This window comes from Oncorhynchus keta, chromosome 32, assembly GCF_023373465.1.
Source record: "Oncorhynchus keta strain PuntledgeMale-10-30-2019 chromosome 32, Oket_V2, whole genome shotgun sequence".
Taxonomy (NCBI): domain Eukaryota; kingdom Metazoa; phylum Chordata; class Actinopteri; order Salmoniformes; family Salmonidae; genus Oncorhynchus; species Oncorhynchus keta.
In genome coordinates this window covers 31505110-31519456 of record NC_068452.1, presented here as the reverse complement: position 1 = coordinate 31519456, position 14347 = coordinate 31505110, and the positions used below count along the sequence as shown (strand labels likewise).

General features: G+C 40.2%; 2 protein-coding genes across 2 annotated transcripts; one reads left to right on the top strand and one right to left on the bottom strand.

Moving 5' to 3' along the window:
* Positions 1-2738: 2738 nt before the first annotated feature.
* tmem100a (transmembrane protein 100a) lies at positions 2739-6491 on the bottom strand. The gene is made up of 2 exons (XM_052491352.1): positions 6068-6491; positions 2739-4888 (listed from the first exon to the last, which is right to left on the bottom strand). The coding sequence occupies exon 2, from the start codon at positions 4785-4787 to the stop codon at positions 4356-4358; it is 432 nt and encodes a 143-aa protein (XP_052347312.1). The 5' UTR covers positions 4788-4888; positions 6068-6491; the 3' UTR covers positions 2739-4355.
* A 1312-nt stretch (positions 6492-7803) lies between these two features.
* Positions 7804-13769, top strand: pctp (phosphatidylcholine transfer protein). The gene is made up of 6 exons (XM_035747985.2): positions 7804-7974; positions 9843-9960; positions 11295-11374; positions 11783-11954; positions 12126-12193; positions 12724-13769. The coding sequence occupies exons 1-6, from the start codon at positions 7846-7848 to the stop codon at positions 12802-12804; spliced, it is 648 nt and encodes a 215-aa protein (XP_035603878.1). The 5' UTR covers positions 7804-7845; the 3' UTR covers positions 12805-13769.
* The last annotated feature ends 578 nt before the right edge of the window (positions 13770-14347 follow it).

The window sequence follows — 14347 nt, the reverse complement described above, 5'->3', positions numbered from 1 at the left end:
TGCGTTGTTTGTTGTTCAGACTTATTTTACTCTGCTGAGAGTTGTTCATGTCAAGTTGAATCAAGATTCAAAACTCAAGTTAAACTGCCAGATACAAGAGGGTGAAGAACTCTACAGTTTTAAAAAAGGCTTTAAAAAGCCGTGCTTAAGTTTTTCTTTTAAAACAACAGTGGGAAATCTTGGGTTGAACTGAGATTTAATGGCGATCCAGTGCATCCTCTATCCCTCTGAGTTGTTGAGTTTGTCAGGAAGGGCTTTACCTCCAGTGTCCATGGGAATGAGGACATGCCATGGGTTAGGACCCCAGAGGCAGCGGGGCAGGCAGCACTTCAGACACCTCTTTGAGAGCTGTTGGCACAGCATGAAAGAAAAGACAGTCTTGGGCAGTGCCAGTGAAAATAACTGTTGTGAATGCCATAGTGGCTTTTCTGTTCCTTTTAAGGTAAAATGTGCTTCTTGGATAATGGATGTAGTCTGGATTTCTTCAAATAAAAAGTTATTAATATGTTTATCCTCTCCCAACTATCACAATAATAATTTGTTTAAGAGAACCACCACCATAATTGTGGTTAACGATTGCCTTGAAATACTTTTTGATAAGCGATTTATTTACCTTGGAGGGTGTGCACTTAGTACCTTTCAGAAGGAGTAGGAAGAAAACATTGCTTGACGAGGCGCTTGAAATATAGATTGGAATATACATGGAATTTAGCATGTTTCAGTGGTTGCTCTTTCAGTTTTCAAGAACATGGGCCAATGTTGAAATTCAGCAGAGGAACAAATTTAAAAGTTTGAAAGTCCAAGTGAACAAATATTTCTGACAATGAAGATTTGGGAAGGCAAGCATTCTTACAAGCGACTACTGCAACAATCTAATCAAAACCCTCTCCTGATTGCCAAGGTTCCACTTTTGTTGTATCCACTGACACAACCATCAAAGAACTGCTCACGTTCAAGAAATGGGAGAGTTGTGTCTGATAAGCAGGCAAGCTGTCTATTGTTTCCTGCATCAGCTGGCCTGTGCCCATGGTCACTGAGTGTCAGGTGGGGTGAGTTTACAGAGGAAGTAGTGACATGGGCCAATCCTCCAGGGGAAAGGTGGCTGACGCACTCTCCAGCTCTTTAACCCTCCGGCCCTTGTAGAGCAACTAAACAGTCACTCCCCAGCTCTTTAACCAACAAACCCTTGTAGAGTAACTAAACAGTCCCTCTCAATCTGTTTAATCCACCAGCCTATGTAGAGCAACTAAACAGTCACTCTCCATCTATTTTACCCACCAGCCCTTGTAGAACAACTAAACAGTCACTCCCAGATCTTTAACCCACCAGCCCTTGTAGAGCAACTAAACCGTCACTCTCCATCTCTTTAACCCACCAGCTCTTGTAGAGCAACTTAAAAGTCACCTCAAAATGAATTTACAATGGTTTGGACTTAAGAGAAGCTCTGACCATAGAATATTTCAAATGACAGTTTCACATTGATCAGAAACCCAGTTCTAATATTCATAACAGCAACGTATCTCTTGAAGTGAATATTTGTAACACCGTTTTCAAGTGAACAATCCACAATTATTAGGATATGGTTAGCTGTTTTTCCATTTGGGCAGGACTGTACAAGAACATGGGCAGTCTTATTTGTGTGCAGACACCTAATGTGAGAATTTGTCTTCCTTTACACCAACAGCCCTAACAGCCTAATGATAACAGGGTGAGCTCACAAGCAACGATGAAAAAAATATTTATAAAACATTGACCTTATATTCCAGGTCAACCAAGGTCATTGATTGGACGTCTTTTGAAATAGAAGCTGTCATAAATATGCCCTTTGCTCCTCTGGTACCACATATTTGGTTATTTCAAGCTGTTTATGGTTAAGTCATGCTTCTCTGTTTTTGATTGGAAGTAACTGACTGAAAAGGATCCCTGTAATGTTGACCTCATTACTTTCAATTGTGCTTATCCCATTCTGGCTTGTAACAGCTAGCCATTATGGGCTTCTTCGATTCAATTCAAATAATTTGATCCAATCTCACTTTTGTCTTATTCATAAACATAATTATCTGCTTGGCAGTCCCTGGAACAGAAAAAAGTGACTTACACCAAATTCAGAAAGAGGGTACGGTTGTGGAGAGCACCTGTTAAATCCCATATCAGGTCACCCCTTTTTTCCAACTTCACTGCTTCATAGCCCTAGCTGCTGGTAACCTTTCATGTGGAAAAGGGACACATCTTACTAAGTGATTAACATTTGGTCTCAGAGTCAGGTGTCTGAATGACTCCTTTCTCCCCCTATAAGGAGCTTCCCTATGTGTGGGGTAAGGTTCGGCCTCAAAAGTGACAAAGTGTGTTGTAGGTGCTCCTCTGACGCAAGCAAACCATTTAGTTGTAGTGTCTGGTGTCACAGGGACACATAGCAACGCAAATGCTGCCTATAAATATACCTCCGAGTCTGTGCTATTTTAAACCAAGTCAAACAGGAGAGTTCAACTCCCTTTTACCTTTGGGAATGTATGTATTGGAAGGTAGAATGAAGTATTGATTATGTTGGCCAACTGAGCACTGTTATGCAGATTATTTGGACTTTACTATATAGTGGAAGAAACGGTGGAAGTGATTTCTCAGCTGTCAAAGTATACAGTGATGTCACCTTTGGCAGCTACATAATTTGATCCTGACAGAGGTACAAAACAACAACAAATAGTTCATACATTGTAATATTAGAAAACATGTTAAGTAGATATTAATACTGTAACTTATTTCTATAATACATAAACAATATTTATTATCCTTATCACGAACACATTTCATTCACTGCAGATGAATGAAATGTAATCCTAGGCAAACCTGCCCTCAAAGCAGTTTAAACAATCAACAAAGGGCAGAACAAGTGCATGAGGTTGAATACACAATGGAACCCCAGGATAAGGAGTTGGACTTAGTGGTGTACGTCAGGAGAGAAAGACACACTTCCTTCAATTCACTATTGAATGTTCAAGTCACACCACTTATCTGCTTTTAGCAGTTATGCCCTACTCTTTCTTCTTTGACAAATACATTAAGTGAGAGACATTCTATTATGTCATTTCAGTCATTAAAAACCCCCAAAGCTGAAATAGACCATGTGTGGTTGTGTTAAACAGAAAGATCATTTAATTTGATATGTCAAGCTAATAGCTGATATGAGCCAGACTGTCTCATGGAACACTTCGACTTCTCCCCTATATATCAGCTGTTCTCTTCAGAATACATACATAGTGAACCTTTGGATCATGAAAATGGACACAAATGAAATGTTTAAATATGGATGAGAGTTTACTCACTATAACCTATTAACAATTGATGTACTGTTAACAGAGAAGTCATACATAAAAATGATTATATTAAAGTGGAATAAAATACTAGAACATTTCATATCGCTCAACATATGAAATACATTTACTGACAATGGCAAGTACTGTAGTGACAACAAGACTGTGGCAAGATGCTAGTAATTCCAAAGAATCTTGTCGTCATAGTTACATAGAACACCATGTTAGTCATGGTGTGGAACAGTGCTTACAGAGAATAGTTAATAAAGGTTAATTCGATGTAAATTATATTTTGTCAATAATCATATTCCCTCATAATGCAATACTACCTATGACATCATAGGTACATCATAGGTACTATACATAATTACTGTGTGACATCTAATTGGCTTTATCTCTGAGCTCGACTTGTTTCAGAGAATACGATAATATATATCAAACAAAAACAACACGTTTTTGTGTCCCCATAATGCCAATATATATCATTACATATTAACATGTAAGTACCATATTCCCATGTCAGGTAATTGAACATAATTCTGTGTGAAATGAAAAGGAACAATCAGACTTTATGAGAGATGTTATGCCCAAAACATGGTAAATGAAACATGATTCATTGTTCTGGATTTTCCCATGTCCCCCTCTTTTCAAACCACTATCCCTCCCAGTAAATCTAAGACACCAGATGCAACAGTAGATTAATGGAGAGGAAACATCCTCTCCATTGCTTTGTACAGTGGTAATTTGTCTTGATTTTGATACATTCAGTTTGGCTGTCTGCCCAGCTTCCCAGATGTGACCAGTCTGTTTGACAGATTAAAAACCCAACAACTTAATGAAAGCTAAGACGTTTTGACTTGCTTAGCCTAGAGACAGTCTGAGGTCAAAGCCTTGCAGGTCAACGACCCATCACTGACGCTGGTCAGTCATGAAAACATCTGGATACAGCTGTCTCCACTCTGCTTTCAAATGAACCACTACCTCTGTTTCCTCTCGCACCCAAACATATCACAGACTTATTTCTCTCCTGATGATCAGTCTTTCCCTTCATGCAAAGATGCTCCTCTGGTTTGCGACCAATGCAGTTTGGCTTTCCCTCCGCCTCTCCTTCTTTCTCTCAAGTCTCATCTTCCAGCATACCGCACTTAGCGCCAATAGCACCAGTCCAGCAGATAGTAGCACCAGCCCAAAGTAAGAGATGGTGGACCCATGTGAGTTGAAGCTGTAGGCCACAGAAGTGACCACAATACCGGCAATGAGAATGACCACACCAAACGGCACTGTGCAGCGATAGCAGGAGAGTTCTGCACCACCTGTTGCCGCGTTCAGTTGGATTTCAGTGACCAAAGGGATAGCTATTATAGTCACAGTCGGAGTGTGGTCATTGATGTTGGCCTTCTCCATGACAGCTCTTTCTGGGGTTGCTGGCACTGTCATGGGGTCTTTACTGGGTTCCTCTGGCATCGCAGGATCCAGCATCAAAGTTTTGCTTCTTTCCAACCACAGATGGATCCTCACTTTAACCACAGATGGGTCTTCACTTTTTATATCCTGAGGTTGTTCTGTCAGCGTGTCCCAATCTATGTGAAGAAATATATCATTTGTTATGTCATACTGAAGGGAGTGTCAAAATCCATATGTTCCTCAACATGTTGCCCAATTGTAGCCTCACTGGACATAATAAAACAGGTCTAAACAATAATTTAAGTAGCTATTATGTGCATGCACATGGCCTCAGTCTGAATTGTTGACAGCTTAAGACATGAGCCTTCATTTGGCACTTAGTAACCCCAGGTAACCTCCTTGCACAATGCTAGCCTCTGGACCAGCAAAGTCAGAAATTGGCTGAATGACCCAGAACCACTCCACCTTGCACAAGCTGTCACATTCCCTGGAGAGCGTGGGAGATGGCATGTAATCCGAGCAGCCTCAAAATCATCAGCAATTTCGCAAGCAGTCATTCTTTCTCCATGTCCGCAAACTTATAAAATATAATAAAAAATGTAATTCAAGATGCTTGTTATAAAACATTAGTCCATGTCATAACATCTTAGAAATGTATTACTCTAATAGGCCTAGTGCAAAATGGTAGGCCTTTTGCAATTGATAGGCTATATGGAATATATTTCACTTATAGTCTATTTATTGTAATAGGCCTAGTCCTTTATTATAGTAACCTTTGTTGATGAGGTCCCTGATAGAAAAAATACATTCATTTCACATGTGAACATGTGAAGTGTTCCAAAAACACATGGTTTCATGTGATCACATGTGATAGTATGTGAAGTTAATGTGATAACATGTGACAACAAGTAAAGCAACATGTGATAGATAACATGAAACTACACACATGTGAAATGTTCCAAAATCACATTTTCACATGATTTCACAAGTACAGTTTAATGTGAAATTATGTGATTTTACACATGTAAAATCATGCGGTTTTGCTGTGGTTTTGCTATAAGGGGTGTTATGTTTGAATTTCATTTCAATGTGTCTAGAAAGTTACTAATGGAAAATATTGTAGCCTTAGCTGTGCCACATGCATAGTCTACCTACCATATATAAACACGTTATCTCAAGTTGTTATAATGATTACATAAAAGGGAACATATCATGTTTGAGGAAAAGTGTTTGGGTTGGAGAGATCGAGTTTTACGCGTGGACCATCTTCCGATAAACACACAGTGAATATTGTGTGATGAAGAAAAAAATCTGCATGTTCGATAAGTGTCTAACGAAGTGTTTATTAAACTTACCTGGCACGCATTTTCCATGCCCGCACCGTTTAAAATTTGTTTTTGCCCATCGATGAATAAAACATATGCACGCTTTTGTATTCCAGTAACTCCGTATACTTTCAAAAGCAGACACAAGTGGGACTCCCTCCGTCTTTATGTACGGTACATTAAATTATAAGCCAAATTCAATGTGTAGGTCCAGAACACAGTTTCACTCTCCACTTCGCTCAGCCAGTCTACAGCTCGCACCGTAAACGCTGTGTTGGAATTTGACTCCCATTCATCGGATGTCCCCTGTGCGTTTCCTCCTGTGTAAGAAAACGACTGTTTGACTGCCATCTTCTTGCATTGCAAGCACGTTTGTAGAATATCGGTGGCTATGGGGGTGGGGTGAACCAAAAGCAGGCCACAGGTTTTTATTATTATCTTGGCTTCAGAGGAGGGGGGACCTTTTAACCTCCTTTGACTAAGGCAGGGCCAACATGAAGCACAGCTGTTGGGATGTCCAGACACATTTATATAGCCTAGAACTGCCCAATAGGCCTTTGAAGCAAAGTTTGGCTAGTATGAAGATGAGTAATAGCAGTTGATGTAATACAATATTATCACATCATTACAAACAAACATACACACACACAAACATACAAACACATACAAGTCGCTTTGGATAAAAGCGTCTGCTAAATGGCATATATTACTATTATATTATTATTATACAAACACACACACTTGAGCAGACAAGAATATCCATGCACATATCTTCATGTTTGGTTATTTTAAATTAAAACAAGGGGCTCTCGAAGATGAATGACATAAGGTCTATCAAACTGGGACCATGGTTCATAGGACCTATGTGTCTAGAAATTCATGCTGTCACACACCCATGCTATGCCTATGATCCAATGGCAGCCACCAGGGCCTGTGGATGGGATATGCCTACTGCCTGTAACACAAGTGCTCCCCAAGACAGATCTGACACATAGTAATGTGATACAGGGTGTTGTCTTGTCTCTTCCTTCCTGCAGTAAATCCCTTCCCAAAAAGAGACAGTGGCAATGGGAAATCATGGCTCTTCCACAACCCTTAGCTGGACCATATACTGTCCGGCTGGAAAACTGATTTGAGTAATATGACATATCTCTAAACTATCCCTCAGAGGCACTTATGGAGTGACATATTTTAGACTGATTATCATTTGGGCCTAACTTCAATCAGTGGCATATGTAAATGCTGAATTTGCCTGGTGTGTTGGCAAAATAAGAGTGCAAAGGATGCTAAAACCACAGATCCAGGGTTCTACCTCTGGAAGTTCCTAAAAGGCATTGATATATTTGATTGAAACCACCAGATGAAGCTTATCCTATATTTGAAATTAGCCTACAGTTTAGGGATTTCTGAATGGAATGGGAGTGGTTAACCGCAGAATAATCATCAACAAGCAACTGAGACAGGGCACCAGCAGGACACAAAGCATTACAGATTATGTTTCCTCTCTATTGTAATTGGAGATGGTCAGTGCTTCCAAATGATATTTCCCCTTGGATGGCACTTCAATTTGGAGGTGGGATAGACAAAGCAGCATTCCAAAAACAGTACAATGCAGTGCAGATAGTCATTAACCACACACATACATGTACAGTTTAAATCCAAAATACAATTTCAATCACAAAAATAAATAGATAGTGATTCTAAGTATATCACTGGAATGACTGACGCACTTCAGCGTACGCACGGCGTCTGAAGCGCACGCGGAGTCCTAGATCACATGATCAAATGTCAGAGCACAGTTTGAAAACATGTCGCTGCACTTTACAGATGAGGAATTTCTGGAGGCATGGAAGGAATTAGATAAACCTCAGTTGGAGGGGGGATGGGAGTTTTTCACAGAGACAATGGGTGTCAAAATTTACCGGCTGTATGACAAGGTACATTTAAATTACTGTTTTGAGACAGGAATAGAAAGTGAAAACTGCTGTGTTAGCTTATCGGCGGTTAGCGTCGTTAGCTGATGAAGCAATAGTTTATTCATTGTGATTATGCCGATTGGCGTGATTGAATGACGCACGGGCATCGATCTGTTGGATGTGCTCGCAGGTAGACTATTTTCACGTTTCATACGTTGTATTATTTTCACGTCGAAAAGGAAATTTACATGAAATAGCATAGCAGATTTTGTGAGTAGCCTACGTTAGACTCGAGGAGCAGGCCCACTGTCAAAATGCGGAAGTCGCTATTCGTTATAATCAACTAAAGTGTTTTAAAAGTCATTGATGTTTGAGTAGGCTAGGGGAGAGTGGGGTAAGTTGAGCCATTCAAACACTTCAATAATGCTCAACTTACCCCAAGGCACACATTTTGACTATATTTGCCCACACAGGTACAAGGATTCATTTTTATGCTAGGTTAAAAAGAAAAGTCCAAATCAAATTATCAAATGTTATTTGTCACGTGCCGAATTCAACAGGTGTAGAGTGAAATGCTTACCTAGAAAGCCCTTAACCAACAATGCAGTTTTAAGAAAAAAACAAGTGTTAAGAAAGTATTTACTAAATAAATTAAAGTAAACAATAAAAAAAAAGACTAAGAAAATAGAAAAATAACAAATTATTAAAGAGCAACAATCACAGTAACGAGGCTATATACAGGGGGTACCGGTACAAAGTCAATGTGCAGGGGCACAGGTTAGTCGAGGTAATTGAGGTAATATGTACATGTAGGTAGAGGTAAAGTGACTACATAGATAATAAACAGAGAGTAGCAGCAGCCTAAAATGTGGGGGGATGAGGGGGTCAGTGCAAATAGTCCGGTTAGCTGTTCGGGAGTCTTATTGTTTGGGGGTAGAAGCTGTTAAGAAGCCTTTTGGACGTAGACATTTTGACCGCTTGCCGTGCGGTAGCAGAGAGGACAGTCTATTAATAGGGTGGCTGGGGTCTTAATTAATAGGGTGGCTGATACCGCCTGGTATAGAGGTCCTGGATGTCAGAAAGCTTGGCCTCAGTGATGCGCTGGGCCGTACGCACTACCCTCTGTAGTGCCTTGCACTCGGAGGTCGAGCAGTTGCCAGGCGGTGATGCAACCAGTCAGGATGCTTTCAATGGTGCAGCTGGAGAACTTTTTGAGGATCTGAGGACCCATGCCAATTCTTTTCAGTCTCCTGAGGGGGAGTAGGTGTCATGCCCTCTTCACGACTGTCTTGGTGTGTTTGGACCATGACAGTTCGTTGGTGATGTGGACACCAAGGAACTTGAAGCTCTCAACCTGCTCTAATACAGCCCTGTCGATGAGAATGGGGGTGTGCTCGGCCCTCCTTTTCCTGTAGTCCACAATGATCTCCTTTGTCTTGATCACGTTGAGGGAGAGGTTGTTATCCTGGCACCACACTGCCTGACTTCCTCCCTATAGACTGTGATCAGGCCTACCACTGTTGTGTCGTCGGCAAACTTAATGATGGTGTAGTAGGCTAGAGATAGTGGGATGAATGGTACCCTCAGAAATATGCCAAATATTGCATTTTGTGCTGCGTCTGTTGGGTATGGTGTGCCAAATTGTAGTCTAGAACTTTCCGCATGCTCAGACAGTACCTTTTCACAGAATGCATGTTTTTTTATTTTATTAAACCCACTGCCTAACTCAAGTTTCTGGAGAAATAATATCCTTTGCAAATCCAGCACATTTTTTGGTGTTGCTTGTTTCTCCAACTGGCAATAATCAGAGCCCTGGGGTATGTGATTAGTTACATTGTAGATGTGGTATATATTTGGAAGAGAGAACTTCTTTCATATGCTGTTCACAGGAAACTGGACTTTATGAGTACAAAGTCTTTGGAGTGCTTGCCACCTGCACTCCAGAACTGTGTGCTGATGTCTACATGGACTTGCCCTATCGGAAACAATGGGATGGATATGTCAAAGGTAAAGAGTTACGCAAACTCTCCCTAGATCGACTTTCTTCCATTCAAACCTCTTGTCGCACTCAACCCCTAATAAGGGCCATTTTATAAGACTCATAACACATTCATAAGTTACTCAATTCTGTCAGTTAGTTGAGTATTGATGACATGGTATTGCATATTAATGCTTGTTTTATATGGTGCTTACTTATGCATGTGTTATTGTTCATATGTATAGCCCCTTTAACTCTTACTTAATTATCTCAAATATGAGCTCCACAAAATAGTTTAAACATCACCTTTCCATTGTCCTTTTCCATTCACTCCTGTTTTCTATCCCAATCAAACCAATCATAACCAAGAATCCCTTTTATCTCAGTTTTCATGAGGATCGCAACAAGAGCACAGGGCCTGTTTGGCAGTTAATAACTTTTCTCATCTTTTGTTCTCTCTTGCCTCCCCAAAGTATCCAACAGGTAACATGTCTGTCCACTTGAATTTAGCCATAGACTGTAGCTATTGATGTTGTAGTTGGGTACTTAGCACTCTGGTATAGCCATGGGCTAATGTTGTTGTATCCTTTGTGTATTAATCAAATGTTCATATAAGCCTAGACTGTGTGAACAAACAAGCAAACTTGAAGATGTTCTTTCAAGGGCTTGTATCTTGAAAATGTAGTTTTTTGTTTCGCCTACCCTCTGAGAAATTACCAACAGGTTCCATCTTAACAAGGTAGGCCTAAATCATTGGTCATATCTTGTTTTGGGATTTCCAAATACTGTACTGTTGTCCTTTTTCAAGACGAGACAACAGGGTTATGGATATCCTGGAAATGATAACTAACTGAAGTAACATATTTGCCTCTCCCAGAGACTTGTTGCGTGAGAGGGTGGAGTGGGCTTTTTATTGGAAACACATCCTTGGCTTCAGCTCCTGACTGCCGTCAAGCTTTTGCTGTTGAATAAAATTGCCATTTCAATAGATTGGATAGATGCTGTATTCTCAAAGTTCTGTTGGTGTCTTTGCTTGCACATGTGATTGTATCTTGATGTGCGCTGTACACTCTTAGAAAAAAGGGTCCCAAAAGGGTTCTACGGTTGTCCCCATATGAGAACCTTTTTTGGACCCAGGTAGAACTTTTTTGGGTTCCATGTAGGTTTATTCGAAGAACCCCTTTTGGTTCTCGATTGCACCTTTTTTTTCCCTAAGTGCAGCCAGTGTTCCAGAAGATGTATGATTTAATCATGTAATGAATAGTATGACAGTATAGTATAATACCTATAGTATAATAGATGACAGATGTTTCATGATGTAAGCACTGCTTTATTTTGTGTGTGCCCTTTTTGTTTTTTGCAGAGCTGCATGAGAAGGACTATGATGGTCGTTCAGCAATCTACTGGGAGGTGAAATACCCTTTTCCTCTGTCAAACAGAGACGTATCCTTAATGAAGTAAAATGTCCAAATAAATAATACCTGTAGATATCAGGTCATCATGTTTCTCAGTAAAAGCAAATAGGCCCTTGCTTTTGATTTAAAAAAAAAAAACGAAATACATACTCCATATACAATATCACATAATCCTGTTCTATGTATTCACCCACCCACAATGTCTCAATCTGGCTTTTCTCTCTCTCCCCCATTTCACATTTACAATGGGTCCAACATGGTGAAGGGAAAGCAAATATGGTTTATAGTATTAAGAGTAACGTGAGAAATGTATTGTTCTTTAGGCGACAACACGGGACAGTATATTTTCTCAAGGAGTAACTGATCCAGTCACAGGGTGTGGACCACATTAGACCATATTATCTCTACCAGGCTTCTTTAACAGTGTAAACCTCAGTACGTGTACGTCAGGGAGCGGAGGGACGTTGACGTGGACAGCAGGAAGATCTGGGTGGTCCTGGCTAAGAGCTCCCCACAGTCCCCGTTACCAGAGAAGAGTGGGGTGCAGCGAGTGAATGACTACAAGCAGACTGTGGCCATGGAGAGTGATGGTGCCTGTGGCACTAAAGGTACTGCGCACTCGAGTTCACCAGATCCATTCAGAACTCATCCCTGTAGTACCAATTTAAATGTCCATAGGGGAAACTGTTCAGTTTTGAACTTGAATCTGTTGTGGATCTGTCTGTGAAGTCACTTGCTTTTTATTTACAGACATTTACATTTGCATTATTTTCTTTCAGTCTTCATGAATTACTTTGATAACCCTGGTGGTAATATTCCAACCTGGCTTGTGAACTGGGCAGCCAAGGTGAGTTCAGACCTGAGTGCTATCTAAAAACCTAATAGGGTTCTTCGGCTGTTCCCATAGCAGAACCCTTTTTGATTCCCGGTAGAACCCTTTTGGTTCCCGGTAGAACCCTGTACACAGAGAGTTCTACATGGAACCAAAATGTGTCCTATCTGGAATAAAAAATGGTTCTTCTATGGGGACAGCTGAAGAACCCCTTTGGAACCCGTTTTTCTAAGAGTGTAGCAGCTGATCTTTTTCTGTTGGTGGGATGGCTGACATATTCATAGTAGAGTAATAATAAAGGAGTACTATAGAATTAAGAAAATGGTTTGTTTACTCACATTTATATCTACTTGCCAGTTTTGATTGCCACAAAGCATGCCCTGTTATCTAAATTGGAAGGCTTTATTCACGCTGTTAATCTCAAGCAGATGTTTTGTGTTAGGATGCCAATGGTTCCTCTCTGTTGCCCCATTTGGGTGTGTCTACTCTGCTAGTCTATCCATGACGTTCATTGACAAAGGCAGCTATTCCCCGTGTTTCAACAGAGCGGAGTGCCTGCCTTCCTTACAGACATGCAGAAGGCCTGTGGCAATTACTCAAACTACTGCCAGAAGAACAAGAAATGAACGCCCTTTGTGGGAAGTCGCATCAAAGCCACAAGGATTGCATTTTTTCAGCCCATCGTTCAATAAAGTCTACACTTACAGTGTCTGAGGGCCATTGTGGGTGTTTTGGGTATGGTTGGAGACTTATTACAAAGTCAATAGGTGAAAGTGGTGTTGGTGTAATCTGCAGCTGGATGTGGTACTGACTGGGGCATGTACTGTATTTTAGTTATTAGTTGTATAAAAAATATATATTTCAATTGAAGTTATCTGGTACTGAATTCCTACTCCTATGTAAATGTTGTATTTTGGGCATGCCCACAGTAAGGGCTTGGGTGAGATCTGTAGTGATCTACCCCCTGTTTTAACGAGTACTGTTTCTTTGACTACAATGGCTTTTCCTTTTATTTTCCTGTTGTTTGTTATGGTCAAATGTGTGTTGTTTTTTAAATCCTACATTGTTTTATGTATGAATGTTCAGCCAATGAATGATATGCATTTTTGCACTTGTCATTAAGCACTGAAATCAAATCAACTTCCAAACCTTAATGTCTATAGGTAAAAATGCAGTGCTGTAATTCTACTGTTCATCAGCCTATTAATTTGTGAATGATTAGTTTCTCAGCAGCTCTATTGAGGAATGATTTCTGTACACTACAATGCAACGTTGTTGCTTAGGCAAGTAAGGCTGAATGAAAAGCAGACTTTTATTTTTTATTTCCCTAATGGACAGTATATTGTACATTAAAAAAAAACTGATTTTGTCCTATCATTAATAGTTGCCTGCAGTGATTTGTTGTGATACTTGAAATTTACAAAAACACGACAATTAAATAGTTTAAGTTAATTATTCATATGTTGAATCTTCGAGAGCTAGGCCTATACCTCTTTATCCTTGTGTGGTTGCAATTAGGCCTCCAATTCTTTGGAGGTGATAGTGTGTATTACTATCTAATACATATCAATAAAATGACGGCTGAGATGAAGCACTGCATCATGCATTATTTGACTGCAACTTGTAGATGCTTTTCAAAACAGGACTATCACCTTCATCGAACACAATTTTTTTTTAAATGGTATTTTCCACCTTTTGGCGTTGACCAATGAAATGAACTGTTTCTGTGGCTCGCGCTCCCCCTTGCGGTAAAAATGATATGTTCACGACGCGCGGCCCTGATGTTGCGTGATGAAGTTGATATACTTTACTTGACCTTTCAAATTTGATACATTGTATCTGTTAATTCAATTCTCTCACCGGAAGCACTGCTGTGTTTTGTAAAAACGAGTTATGTTGAAGATAAATTGACAGGGTATTTCTTGACATCTGAAAAAGGTAGAGCCTAGCCAACGTTTAGCAGTCTAGGCCTACTTTGCAAGGTTTATCTTAAAATTCGTCGACAGCATAAAATCCGCGAGAGGCCGGTAAAACCGAACCTCATGAACAGTGATGAGTATGGTGAGTCCTATAGAATTTGTCTGGCTACATCGGTGGTATAGGAACTTAGTTGTAATTATGCAATGTTATTCTCATAGGCCTACTATAGGTTGTGAGAAAGTGGACCCT